The sequence below is a fragment of the Engystomops pustulosus genome, chromosome 9, assembly GCF_040894005.1.
Source record: "Engystomops pustulosus chromosome 9, aEngPut4.maternal, whole genome shotgun sequence".
Classification (NCBI taxonomy): Eukaryota; Metazoa; Chordata; class Amphibia; order Anura; family Leptodactylidae; genus Engystomops; species Engystomops pustulosus.
In genome coordinates, this window is record NC_092419.1 from 52,879,635 (window position 1) to 52,894,604 (window position 14,970).

General features: G+C 43.8%; 1 protein-coding gene across 6 annotated transcripts in view; it reads left to right on the forward strand.

The window, feature by feature from the left end:
- The first annotated feature begins 5,542 nt into the window (after nucleotides 1–5,542).
- Nucleotides 5,543–14,970, forward strand: part of MTMR8 (myotubularin related protein 8) — a 32,407-nt gene continuing 22,979 nt past the window's right edge. For 4 of the 6 annotated variants that reach the window (XM_072124703.1, XM_072124704.1, XM_072124706.1 and 1 more), the window contains exons 1-5: nucleotides 5,543–5,581; nucleotides 6,867–7,055; nucleotides 12,387–12,509; nucleotides 14,290–14,452; nucleotides 14,778–14,935. In XM_072124703.1, coding sequence (XP_071980804.1) covers nucleotides 5,555–5,581; nucleotides 6,867–7,055; nucleotides 12,387–12,509; nucleotides 14,290–14,452; nucleotides 14,778–14,935 — 660 coding nt within the window. In that variant the 5' untranslated portion in view covers nucleotides 5,543–5,554. Of the gene's footprint in view, nucleotides 5,582–6,866; nucleotides 7,056–10,096; nucleotides 10,241–12,386; nucleotides 12,510–14,289; nucleotides 14,453–14,777; nucleotides 14,936–14,970 lie in introns of those variants that run through there. The other 2 variants (XM_072124707.1, XM_072124708.1) reach the window with 1 other exon arrangement.

Genomic DNA, 14,970 nt, shown 5'->3' on the forward strand with positions numbered 1-14,970 from the left:
CTACATGGTCTTCCGCTACACATCGTGTCCAATGGAGGAGTCCAGTTTGTGTCCAAATTCTGGCGTTCCTTGTCTTACCAGCTGCAGGTCAACCTTGACTTTTGTTCTGCTTACCACCTTCAGTCGAATGGTCAAGTAGAGAGGGTGAACCAGACTTTGGGCTAACATCTCAGCCACTTCATCTCAGCCCATCAAGGCAACTGGGCTGACCTTGGGCTGAGTTCTCCTACAATTCCCTGGACTCGGGGTCTACTGGCTCAGCTCTGTTCTTTGTGGTCTCGCCCTCCTCCATTCGGGACCAGACCGGCCAGTCCCTTCTACGAGCTACAGACCATACCAAGACCCAGGCTGATAAGAAACATCAAGCTCCTCCTGTCTTCTCTCCTGGTGACAAAGTATGGTTACCCTCCAGATATGACTGGCTTAAGATACCCAGCTACAAACTTGGTCCCCAGTTTCTTGGTCTCTTTGAGGTAATCAAGCACATCAATCAAGTGGCCTACAAGCTCCGTCTTCCTCCTTCTATGTGCATTCCTAACTCCTTCCATGTCTCCCACCTAAAGCCGGTCGTCTTGAACCGCTTCTCCCAGCAATCCCTTCCTCCTGCTCCTGAGGCGGATTCCCCAGATGTCTATGAAGTTAAGGAGGTTCTAGACATGAAGATCGTGAGGGGTAAGTGGTTCTTTCTTGTAGACTGGAAGGTGTTCGGGCCTGAGGAGAAATCCTAGGAGCCCGAAGAGAACATTTTGGATCGGACTCTCCTCCAAAGTTTTCATGGGACCAAGAAGAAGAGGGAGAGGCCGAAGGGGGGTACTGTCACGGGCACCCCCGCGATCCATTCGTGACCCTGTCCGCTGCCGCTGCCCCGCCCCCATGGACTTACCTCTCCATGCTCCTCTCCAGATTAGGCCCCAGATTAGCGCAGAGGTGATTCCACTTCCGGGAATGTATTTAATCTTCAAGCCATTTCCCTGAAGAGAAAGCCCTCCTGTGTATCCTGCGTTCCTGTGTATCCTGCGTTCCTGTCCTGTGTCCCAGTCCGTTTCTGTGTTCCTGCTTCTGTGTTTCCTGGCGTGAATTCTAGTGTGCCTTCTTGTGCTGTTCTCCTGCTGTCACCCTGGGTACAGACCGTCTCCTGCATTACTACCTTGGCTACCACCGCGGGCTAATCGTACCTGTGGAACAACCTGGTGGTATCCCGCCGCAGCAAGACCATCCCACTTTGCGACAGGCTCTGTTGAAGACCGGGTCCCAGGTGTCGGCTGGTTCCATCTCCCACGGTGGTCCAGAGGGTCCACAGACTCACAACCCTGACATAAATGTTACTTAGTAACTAATTTAAGTTGTGAAATTATCTGTCTGAAAAATAGATAATTTCCAATTTTGAAAATGGTAAATTAATTTGTTTTAAAAATTAATGCAAAACTTATCAACCAAAATCTACCAACAAGAAGTACAACAAACAACAACAACAAGTAAAACAAACTCAAAATCACTTTTATGAGTCAAAGCATTCCAAAGTTATAACCCTATAACTGACGCATGTCAGATAACACAAAAGTGGGTTGCTATTAACTGGTTGCGGCCCAAGGGGTTAAAGTCGTTATTATACTATGCTTAGAGGTTGGACAAGGTGCGGTGCAATCGGCATTGTTCTTTCTCTAGTCCAAACGTTGGGCCTGTACCACTACCACATCACCATCTAATAGATTCCCTCACAAACTACTCTTTTCTTTCAGCCACCTGCTTTTATTGTGATGAGATTTACACTGGAAACCTGCAGCCCTGACAATGTGCAAGAAACAAAACACTACGAGACAGCTGAAATAATGAGGTATATAGAACAGTCTACAGTGAGTGCAGAACCTAAGGATGGAAGCAAAGAAAATGGGGGTTTTCTTGGACAAGTCGTAGATGGCTATTGGAACTCCCTCTAGGTGTCGGTTGAAGGTACCATGTAAGGTGGTCTTTCCATACTAAACATGTGTGGTATTAAGCAATGTCCTATCATTTGTTCCCCTCTCTAAGAGCTTATAAACGCGACAAGAAAATTAGAAAATATGTCTGGCACACGACCTATCTCACTAATACCACAACACCGCTCTGTCCATCCAGCCTGCCCGCTAACCCACGTCACTAGCCGCAGGTTCGTAGTGTCAGCACATGTGCATGGGGTGCATGGAAGGCGGAAGCCTGCTGGTCTTGGTATCGATGTTTGCGGTGACAGGTTCCCTTTAAAGGTATTCATAGTCATATGAATTTACAATGCATTGAGTTTACACTTGTACCCAGCAACTAACAACATCTGGTTATAACACAGTAAATGCTACAAAACATGTGATGATAGTTACTGATGACAAGCGTTTAGGTTTATAATGCATTTACATTCTCAGTAGTAGCTCCTCCCCGCTGCATTTCAATTGCATTTCTAAAAAATAATTCAAATGCAACATTGAGCATGGCCTAAGCTTTCAGTTTATGGTCTCAATGGTTCTACCCGGCAGAAGCAGTTTTTTTACCAGTTGCACATGTGGGATATGAGAAGTACAGCTGTTGGCAGAATGGTTACGTGGTCTTAGGTGTGAGGTTGCAAGTGAGAAATATCTATGTTTTGTTAGATATCATGCACAATTTTTCATATAAATTTACCAGATGTAAAATCATGAAATCCATCAAATGTGGTATTTTCACAGCTATTAAACCCAAAAAGTAATGCCTTTATGGAGACAGGCAGCTCTATTACTATGGACTGTGAGGCTGTGTTCACACATTCCATCTTAATTGCATTTCAAAACTCAAACCAGCCAGAACACAGAGGGGCTCTGCGCTTTAATAACATGTAAAACAGCAGGCGCTTGTTACTGATTGCATTCTTTGCTGTTGAAACGCTTGTACGATTGGGCGCAGCAGCTCTTCCTTCCGCCTGGATCGTATTTTGAAACGCAATACAGATGGAACATGTGAACGCAGCCCAGAAAATATTTTTAAAACCGTCAATCACTAACACGTAACATTACAGATCTTTTACAGGACAAACACATGTCAACAGACCCCCAACCTGCAGACAACTGGTGGAACACCTGGAGACATGTGAGGACAGACCTTACCATGTTTTTGGTGACTTAGCGGACAGCAGACATGACAATCCTTCATGTTAATATAAATCTGAAAATAATCTGCAGATCTTAACTTGCACCAAATAAATCTGGCGTGTACATGAGAAAACCTGGATCTAGAATGTTTTGGGATTCATTTAGATGTAGCCCCGGCATCCGGCCTGACACAATAAGGAATGGAGGATGTGCACCAAAATATACATATTATGGTTCACATTGTACAACATATGTACATAACAGTGCACATCTTCCAAAGTACACAGGATGAATCAGCAGCTCAGGTAAGAAATGTCAGGAGAGAGATAGGGGGCAGCAGTACAACAGGACTAGGGATCTCTCATCTATAATTCCTGCTTTGTACTTCCCCCCATGTAGTCAGCAACTACAGGGACAGATCTGTGTAAGTGTATAAATATGTATATTTTCTGAGGGGGTAGAGGGCCCCATTCAGGAGTCTGCCCTGCCTCTCCTAGTTATGCCACTGCTCAAAATTAGCTGAAAAGAGCAGTGGATAGGGCTTAACTTATTAGGTGGGAGAACCCCTTTAACTTGAGACAACCCCTTTTATGTGGATACCTATTTATTATGGGAATTACAGCTTTCATACTTATTGATCTATTAATAATTAAATAATAATTCCTTCATTTACGCACACAGACTACGCAGCCCTGCAGAGAGCTTGCCAAATTGATCTATATTGTAAGCTTCCAGCTTCTAATAACTTACTACAAATGAAAATTTAAATGAAAATTTAAATTTTCTAATTGCATGTTTTAAAGGAGAAATAATCCTTCCTCTAAGTTTAGATCATGCACAGCAGGCCCTGTCTATCCTGGCAAGAAGCATCATCATCTCATTTCTTTTCTACTGAGCCATACATGGCACTTTCTTGCTGAGCTCTGCACTGTTTCCACAATGTTTTTAATTATTTAATATAGTTTGAATGCAATTACAGAGCAAAAGTGACCTTGTCTTTTTATTAGTATCAGGCTGCATTAGCATAAAACAAATTTATTTATCGATTGCAGTATAGCTGGATCAGATCATGTCTCGCAGCACCACAAGTTCAATTAAATATACATTTTATTGGCTCAACTAAAGTATAAAAATACATTTGCATTGCAAAGTATACAGGAAGCTATACCCTGGGAAGCTGAGGAAAATATCAGCAATATTTAATTGTTCATTTGCAAATATTACAAATCTGTACATCAGCAAATACAAACCAAAACCAAATCCCCAGGATCCAAATAACAATATAGAGGGAAATTTCTGACACTGTACGTAAGACACTGTCTGCATTACTAAAGTCAGTGTTGGTCAGGGGTTACTTGGGTCCACCATGTAAGATAATTTTAGGGATGCACATTCCATCAAGCCCTCTAAATGAACTTGAGTAGCCCCCAGATTTCTTTCTTTCATTATTCAGGCACATGACATGTCATTTTAATGGACCATGCACCCGTTCTTAAATCAATGGCTCTTTTCAGACTTGCATTTTTTTTTCACGCACACACGCGCGTTTAAATCTCGACATGCTCTACTTTTGCAAGTCACGCGCTTGAAAAACGCACCATACAAGTCTATGGAGATGCATCAAAAACGCATCGCACTCTGAGACACTTGCAAGTGCAATGCGTTTTTCACACATCAATTGCCATAGAAAAGATAGAGCTCAGCCCTGAGTCCATTTCACGCGCATTTTCTGCGCGTGAAAAACGCATTGAAATTGCATTGAAAACGCGCATGAAAAACTGAACAAACTCTGACTGAAAACTGATTGAACTCTGATGCAAAATGTGCGTTTTTCACTGACCAAACCCTGATCGCACCCTGATCAAACTCTGACGTGACCTGCAACGCAAGTGTGGAAGGGGCTTTAGTAGTGCATGTCCTAGTTAGATCTGTTTTTCTCAGATCACTCAAAGACAGCGAAAAACAGATGTTAGGCCCCTTTCACACATATACACACGTATTTAAACGGCCGTGTGCAAACTGTATCGTACCATTTTCATACCGGTAGCACTTGGCCATATTCACTACATTGAGCAATATGGTCATCCATTTTAATGGGTGTGGGGGAGATGTATAAATATGTGTTGCTCATGGTTGTGCATGGATTGCTGACACATAAACGTAGAGTATCCAGGGAGACCAGGAACTGTGGGAGGACCATCCAGTTAAGACTTGTTGATGCAGAGGTGGAGGGAAGTAGTGCGCAGGAGGCTACACAGGTGGTTACAGGAGGGGGCTGGAGGACAAGAACTGCTGGAGGACAGGAGGAGACTGGAGGACAGGGGGTCACAGGAAGAGGAGGATGGAGGACAGGGAGCCACAGTATGAGGAAGATGGAGGACAGGAGGCCACAGTATGAGGAGGATGCAGGACCGAGGGCCACAATATGGGGAACATCGAGGACAACGGGCCACAATACAAGGATGATGGAGGAAAGGAGGCTACAATATGTGAGAAGGGGTGTAGTAGTACAGAAAGTATTAGGTATAAGTTTGGGGAGTCAAACAAAAGTTGAAAACCAAATGTAAATGTTTTTGGGCCGTTTTTAGTTAGTGCGTTTTCACATCGTTAAAAAAACGCATCCTGTTTTTTTTTAAATGCATCCGTTTTTTGAAAATGCATGCGTTTTTGTCAGTTTTTCCGAAATTGCGCAATAAAAATGGACAAAAATGCAGGCGTTTTCAAAAACCGGTAAGTAAGGAGGTATGGCACAGCATAGGAACCTGTCATCAGCTTAAAATCACATTCCTGGTGACAGGTTAGCTTTATGGAACTTGTGTTTACTAATTGATCAACTACAAAAAGCATTGTAAATGTGTTGTTAACGCACGTGTTAACATATTAATGCATGCATTAACATCTAGGCAAATCACCTCCACGCATGTGTTTTGTTAACGTATGAGTTAACATTGCATTAACAAATGTAAATAGTAATGTAATTAGGCAATCACCTCTCCTCAGCTGTTGTAATGCGTTTAAACGCAATGAAAATATAACCAAAGTGCAACTTGTGAATGGGCCCTGACTGGGGTGGGCAGGGCGGACCAAGGAGAGGAGCTACCTCCTCACATGCCGTGCAGAAGAAGAGAAGCATGTGAGGAGGTAGCAGGGGCTAATCTCGCCTCCTACTGGCCCCAATGCTACAGCTGCTTACAGCTCTAACGCACAGGTCCTGGAGGATGCGGGACATTGCGATTTAGGCCGCGGTCACACGATCCGCTAGGCGTCCGTTCATAACGCGACGCTAGCGCACAGGGGGCGGTCCTCGGCCCGAAGCACATGCGTTAACAGGGAAACGCATGCGATCGGCTTATCAATCGCATGCGTTTCCCTGTTAACGCATGTGCGGTCGGGCCGAGGACCGCCCCCTGTGCGCTAGCGTCGCGTTATGAACGGACGCCTAGCGGATCGTGTGACCGCGGCCTTAGAGAGGGGCAGCCCTTGGACGGCAGGACAGTGCCCAAAAACAGGGACTGTCCCACCGAATCTGGGACGTTTGAGAGGTATGCAGTACGGCCTTTGGTGCTGGAGGAGATACAGGGGAATAACTGGAAGTAGGCTCCATTCACTGTATGGTGGTCATGCCAGAAAATGACAGCCCTGCTACTATTCAAATGAACATGAGCTGAGCTCCAGTACTCCCACTGGGCATTCTGCCTCCAGTGATTTCCTGGAATTGCAGGTTTGTGCACAGACTAGGTGTGTGTGTGGTTTTCACATCTGTTTTCTTTTAAGATAATCAGGTCCTATTTGAGGTGGGAACCTACGCACCATATAGTCAGAAAAGTGTCATGGTACAACAGTACTGTGCAGAAGATTCCCAGCCACTTCATGATAACCACCGCTTGGGACCTACATGTCGCCATGTTGGGGGATCTTCAGTATGAGGACCCCCTAATCGATCCTAGGAACGACGAGGAACAGGTAAGTAGGCCTAAGAGTGAAGACACGCGTGGCGTTTTTAGCCCCCTGTGCGCTAGCGTCGCATTATGAAAGCAACGCTAGTGGAACGTGTGAAGGCGCCCTTAGGCCGCGGTCACACATACCGCTAGGCGTCCGTCATAACGCAACGCTAGCGCACAGGGGGAGGTCCTCGGCCCGAACGCACATGTGTTTTCAGGGAAACGCGTGCGATTGATAAGCCGATTGAGCCGAGGACTTCCCCCTGTGCGCTAGCGTCGCGTTATGAACGGACGCCTAGCGGTACTTGCATCAATAAACCAAAATTATAAACCAAAACTTGTATTCCCGTATCACTTAGAGCATTACATAAGGAAGGCAGGTGGAGCAGCTGACAATATTATCTAGGCGTATAGGTTATACAAAAATTATCCCAGGTGGACCAAACCATGTAAAATTTATCCATATGGTTATTAATTTGCGCTGTCAAGTGTTCCATCAATCGTATGTCCTTAATTCGATTGTATAAGTCTAGAGCAGAGGGTGGAGCAGGCTTTTTCCAGAACAGGGATATTAGGCACTTGGCAACTGTGAGTATATGAAGGAGCAGTCTGGCGCTTGGACCCCTAAGGGCGCGTTCACACGTTGCGTTTTGACCTGCATTTTCATTGCGTTTGAAACGCATATACAACAGCTGAGGAGGGGTGATTTGCCTAATTACATCACTATTAACATTTCCGTTTACAAAACGCATCATAAATGCGATGTTAACGCATGTGTTACCATTGCGTTTACAAACATAAACGGTAAGGTAATTAGGCAAATCACCTCTCATCAGCTGTTGTATATGCGTTTCAAACGCAATGAAAATGCGACCAAAACGCAACGTGTGAACGCGCCCTCAGCCACGCCACACCTCCAACACACATTCGGGATATCAGTGTTGAATTTGTGGAGCAACTCTGGTGTGTGATACCAATTCATTAGGATTTTCATTTGGTTTTCCTTGTAGAGGATGTTAACAGAAGCTTTCCTTGCTCTAGACCAAATTATTGCCCTGGAGTATTTGGTGCCCACCCATGATTCCCACTTATCCATGTATTTGTGTGACACTTGGTCCGGAGTCCCTGGGGTATTAAGGAGTCCATAGATATTAGGAGATTAGGCACAAATCAGCTCAAAAGGGGTAGGTTGTGGTGCTAGATCCGAGCCTAAGGTAGTTGTAATGTAACGTCTAATTTGCCTCAAGCTCCCGTAGGGGTAAATTAAACAAAACACAACTGTTAACTTAAGGTTTGTAAAAGTAAGTGTTAACAGCTGTTTATTTAGGCAAATCTCTCTTCAGCTGTTGCAATGCTTTTTTAAACTCGTGCGTTAAACGCGACGTGTGACCGCACCCTAAAAGCTTGCATACGGGAACTAACATAATAGATTTTGCGTAGTAACCAGCAAAACGTGTTGATAGAGCGATATTATCGGTTATGTGAATAAGCACTATAGCTTGGTAATGCAGTTCCTCTAATTATTAGCCAACATTACAGTACAAGAAGGCTACATTCACATTCGCCGCTCACCCCCGCCACTCTCCATAGCCTAACATAGAGTTCGATGCTGTATTCCGTTGAAAGATGTCCTATCTTTCTACGGGGTACGGTGTTGGACAGCGCAGTGAGACCAGGCGATGTATGGGGGAAGTATATATGTTGACTGTATATACGTCCCCCATATGTTCGTGCGCTGAGGATTTCTCTACAATCCCAGCCATGCCATGCTTTAGATTGATCAGTGAATGCATGTGATTGTTGTAGCCATCTTCATATTACTGCTAATTATATAATTCACCCCAACAGATCTCACTGCAAACTTGTATTCTCATTGATAATAAAGAAATCTGCATTGTGCTCTTCCTCCATTATTTCTCCTGAAAATGTAAAGATTTGACAATATAAATAAATTAAAGGGGTTGTCCACTTCCAACAAAAAATTGATAAATTGTGTAAGGAAAAGTTATAACATTTCCTGGTATACTTTTTTTTATATCAATCCCTGATTGGTTTCTCGATCTGCTTGCTGTTTTTCTATAGAAAGCTTCTGTGTGTACTTCCAGAGGATAGAAATCTGTCCATTGTCGTGTGATGGACGATGCAGGTGCCCAAGCCGTTATATATCACACGGCTCTGATAGCTCTGTGTGATAGTAACGATATAGTTCCAGCGCGGCTGTTTGGCCGGCAGAGGGAACGTCCCCTTGCGTTATATATCTAAAAGCCTGTGGGATCATGCCACCATACGACTACACACATTCCTGTGAAACAGGACAGACCTCTAATCCATCTCTCATGACTGCCTTATTTACACTCTTGCTATGAGGGGGATGCCACACATGGCGTTTTTAAGCAGTCCATAAAAAAACAGATGCTTTTTTAAAAAAATGATGCATTTTTAACGCATGCAATTTTAACGGATTCAAAAACGGTTTCAAAACGCCATGTGTGGCATCACCCCAAGGCTCTATTCACACCTGCTTGAGGATGGATGCAGAATCTATCCTATTCCCTGAGGCCAGATTGCCATGTAGCGTTTTGTTGCATTTTTAAATGTATACAAATTGCAAGTGGGAAGGGGTTTGGCCAAAACACATATGCCCCACCCCCTGCCACTTGCGTTTTGGATGCGTTTATAAACGCAACAAAAACACCACATGGGAATCCACCCTGATGGATCCCACTGACTTTAATAGACTGTCATGGTCAGTTGTTGTACTGAAGACTTGTAGTAATGATAAAGCAAGCAGGAGATTCACTGACTGCAAGCAAAGATCTCGAAATGGAAGAGAATGAACACTATGGGGCAAATATATAAAATCTTTAGAATGGACTTGATTCATGTTCTTCAGGGCAGTATATAAGTTGAGGAATGGCTGAGGTTTCGTGTTTATTATGATATATTCGCGGAGGATGTACTAATAATACAGTTGTTAATATCTCCATGGTAACGCTCTTGTGTACAGGAAGTTCTCAGCGTGTCGCGAGTGTTGTGGTGGGCGGTGACGTGAGCTCATGTGACGTCTAGTGGGCGGTGACATGAAGTCAGTTGACTGGGAGGGGGCGGTTGGAAGATGGCGGGCGGTTTGAGAGCGGGAGGGGCGCGAGGCTGGAGGAGTTGAGGAGCCCGTGGCAGACGACCATGGAGCACATCTCCACCCCAAAGGTGAGGGGCACTTGTGGCTGCGGGGTCACGTGACTCTGAGGTGCGGCTCTGTCCCACCCGTGTGTGTGAACGGGCTCTGATAAAGTTCTGTGGTGGCAGGTGGGCAGTGTCACAGCTAGTGATGCCCTCCTATGCGTGCTCTGAGCATGGGTACTATGCCATTGTTTGGGTTTAGTTCACACACAAGGGTCTTTTTGTACCTTCACCTGAGCACATGGAGTCCTGTCATTTACGTGGGACATTTTCTCTGTAATAATCTAGTATTAGGGCTGTTACATGTACAAGTATAGACGTTCATTTGGAAATCTGCATCTCTCCTGGTGAAGCGCTGTACATAAACCGGATTATGTGATAAAACTGCATGGAAATCCGCACAAAATCTGCGTGTTCCTATTTTGTAACTTTTTTTTTTATTTCTCTGAAAATATCAGAGTTCAACGTTTGCTTCAAAAACGCACGGTAAATCTGCATCAAGATTATTGTCCGGATTTAGGAGAATCCACAATCATTCACCTGCTGGCACTGTAGCAGTTTATAGAGAGGGTTAAAGGGGAGGGTGTTGGGTGGACCGTGATCTTCCTGAAGGCAGGACGGTGCTAGTTCTGCTTCTAGAATGGACAACCCCTACAACAATATTAGCTGTTTTTTCTTCCAAAGGTTTTGCATTGAATATTTCCCATCACATTATGAATAAAATTTGCATGGATTGTTTCGGAGAGCTGCGGGAACAGTGAGGGCAGATGGCGCCACATCGTAAACTTGTGAACACAGACGTATCTTTGGCTACTGCTACAAGGCAACGTTGACCCTGTAGAGTTAAGATAGCAGGTGATGCAAAGCCTAATGTAACTAATAATCCTACTAGGGAAACATTACAAACTGCCCAACAGCCTGGCGGGAGTCGGAAGTCCTTGGTTATGTATTTATTTATTTGGATTTTTGTGGGATTTGGACAGTCCATTTAGTAATGATTAAAGGGGTATCCCCACAAAGACGAGATTCTTAAATATTCTCGGGATGACAATAGCTTATTCTCTAATTCAATGTTAATAACAAAAATACAGCATTTCACAGATATAATTCCAATCCTATCAGTCCTGGTGTACACAACTTAGGTTGCCGCGGGATGCGACAGTTAATCTTGGGGTCGGGAAGATATTGTTCTCCTGTCTTGAGGCTCCTCTCTGCACATCAGCACCCACCCTTGCATTCCAAGACGAATTCACACAGACCACACGCACATACAGATACAGCGTGAGGCGGGTAAAGCTACAAGCTACAGATAGATAAGGTCTTTATCCAGAGGAGGTGGAGGGAGACACATCCCTCTGACAGTATATGTTATGGCTGATATGTAGCAGGCTAAGAATGTAATTGTGCATTATATGCATCTCATCTCCTTCTATGTGTCAGATATTAGTGAATGTTCAGAAGCTAAACGAAAGTGTAGATAAACCCTGTATCCTGATAATCTAAGCACATTGTCGGCACACATCATCTTACACAGCAATAGAGAGATCATAATGGGGCACATTTACTTACCCGTCCAGAGGAGTCCACCGAAACTGCATTGTCTGATGATGTCCGCGACTCATTAAAATCGTGAGCCCGATATCGTGCATGTGTCGCTTCCCCACTCAGGTCCGACAGAGTTCACTTTTTTTTTTTTGCATGGTGCATGTTAGAGCTTGATCTTGCGACAAAATTTTAATGTTAAATCCCGTGCTCATTCACAGTCATGTAAAACCTGAAAACGTCAGAAAATCTAACAAAAGTGCGGCCACTGACCCTTAGTAAATAAGCCCCAATGTGTCTGCTTAGAGAGTCCCTGGCCAACACTCTGGAATTTAGTACTGTAAAATTGTACAGCAAGGGGATAAATTGATCGTTAATGCGTAAACATCACTAGGGGAGAATTGCGTTTCATGGGCAAACTCCTTTAAGGGAAATTTAGTTACATAACGTCTATTGTTATATAGAAGTGTCACAAAACTACTGTCACATACGGTCAAAAACCCTGGAGTTGCTATACATTACACCACTGTTACAGGCAGAGATCCTGCTTTATTTGTACAGAATATGATTTAAATGCCATAGAATATACTGCCATGTCTTGTTATGGGGTATATTTTTGTGTCTATCCTAGGTGGAGAATGTTAAGTTATTGGACAGATTCACAAACAAGCGGCCTGCCAATGGTAGCCTATACCTGACTGCCACCCACCTCATATATGTTGATGCGGCTGCTGGTGTGCGCAAAGAAACATGGGTATGTATAGAGCCTTTACAAGTGAAACTATTAGATTTTTTTTTTTTTTTTTTTTTTTTAGTAAATGTATTTCCTATTTAATAAGTATTAGGCATCATATTTCCTAATAACTATGTAGTGCTATTTAATTACTATTCTTTCTAGAGATTTATGAATATATTATTAGCCGCCACCTAATCTATCAGAGTTGGTATGTATTTACCTCATGCATTAGATCAGCATTGCAAAACTGCAGCAGTTTTATCTGTGTGGTTTACTGTGAGGTGGCACAAAACATAACGGGCTGTCTGATATTACAAAAAAAGTTAACCTACATACTGCAGCAGTTTGTATGCTGATGTTCTGCTTTCACCCTGTCTCAGCCCCTCATCCTCAGCTCTCAGCCCCCACCTTTGTGCTCCCGTACAGCTCCTCCTTCCCCACTGATGTCAATTCACCAGGCTTTAAGCTCTGTTCCTATAAGTGAAGGAGCAGGAGGGAGGAGCTGTACAGGAGCACAAAGGTAAGGGCTGAGAGCCAAGGTGTCTGCAGCACGGACAAGTCACATGTTGTTTTTTGAAATGCATCCAAACCAAAGCCCAACCCCTGGGACTACATAGAATATTGTCATGTTGTACAATTTATATTTTAATGCAAATGCTTAGAGAAAGCAGATAGGCTTCTGTAACCTTTCTTTTTTGAAAATGAGGTCCCTGGGTGACCCTTAGTGGGCCCATTTTCAGTAAACTCACATCTCGGTGCCACACTGCGTGTCCACCCCCTCCCCCACCAATAGACATACTATCCCCACTGTCTTAAAGTGACATTGGTACAATTGATCCGAGGGCCAAAAAAATGTTTTGGCACCCGAGTAGGACCCGGGTGAGCTGGGTACTTGCGCCGGGCCTGGTCACTGTTATGCATATTATTGTGCGTGTGAGGAAGTAAAACTGACATGGTTACATCTATCTGTCAGGTTAGGGTCACATATGTGTTGTACAGTGGGAATGTTGGATTCAACCTGAGATTCTGTGTCCTCATTGGCTGTGCTGTTAGTGTATGAAAGGTAGAGCTCAGCATTATGGGTAGTGCCCGCACGCTCCAGGAGAAGCTGGGATGATTTTACAAGTAGGGCTAATAATTAGGAAAAAGCCAGAAGCATGATGTAGGTATGGTTGGAATTGTTGTCAAAGCCTCTCTCCAGCTGTGCTAAAACTAATTTTGGCCGGGTTACACTTTAAAAACAACTATAGGTGATCTGATATGGAAGAACTTCACATGTGGATGTGTGTGCGTGTACAGGAGAGCTGTATAGAGCTCTCTTACACAATAGGCACAGCATTTTCCATGATGCATCATCCTTATTACTACCTGCATGAGTGGGTGCGGCATACTGCTATACCAGTGAGTTTTGTCCTCAGTGGAAGTGCTGTTGTATTAAAGGACATCTACCATCAGTTAAGTGATGGATGTGAGGACTTATTTTATTGCTATCATGGAAATAAAGAGTTATAAAAGATATGCAAATTAGCCTGGGGCGCTCAGGCTACATCACCCAAGCACCTCAGGGAGCCTAGTATTTTAATGTATGCACAACCCCCTGTAGCAGTAGCAGTCCTGTCTGGTTCCACCCTGAGGCGCTTGGGTGACGTAGCATGAGGGCATCAGGCTAATTTGCATATCTTATACAGCTCTGTGTAGCGCTGTATAAATAAAGGAATTATTATAACTCAAACTTTAATGTTGGATATAGATCCCTCTTTCCTCTTTCATAATTTAATTTTTGGGTTCTGTCCCACAGATTGCTCACCATCACATTGCCTCTGTCGAGAAACTGCCGATCAGCACGACAGGTTGCCCACTGATAATTCACTGCAAAAACTTTCGTGTGGCTCATTTTGTTATCCCACGGGAACGAGACTGCCATGAAGTATACACATCACTGCTCAAACTTTCACAGCCAGGTACTATATGAAATACACCAAGGATTACTGTGTAAATGTTTTTGCAGCAATCATGTTACCAGTGTTTCCAGGTCATGTCTAACAATGAAGTGCCAGATCTTCTGGGTAATGCACATATGAGATTGTGGAGAGACACTAGATGCCATAGTATGTATTCCTAGCCAAAGCAGACTGTAGGTCAAGAAAACTAATGGCATCAGATCTCTGTAGTTTGGGTCATAGGACCCATGGTCGGACCAGGTTTTACGGGTGGCATGAAAATGTTAATCATATGATTATTTATTTTCAATGGATTATAATTTATGATGTGTCTATGTTTTGTCAGTAAAATATGAAGACTTGTATGCCTTCTTCTACTACCCCAAGTCTGATCAAGATGAGCGCCTTATGGAATGGAAGTTAATTGACCTGAAAATGGAGTACATGCGGATGGGAATCCCTAATAAGCATTGGGTTCTGAGTGACATCAATAAAGATTTCAAGGTCTGTATCTTCAGGTGACTGGATATTGTAAGCAT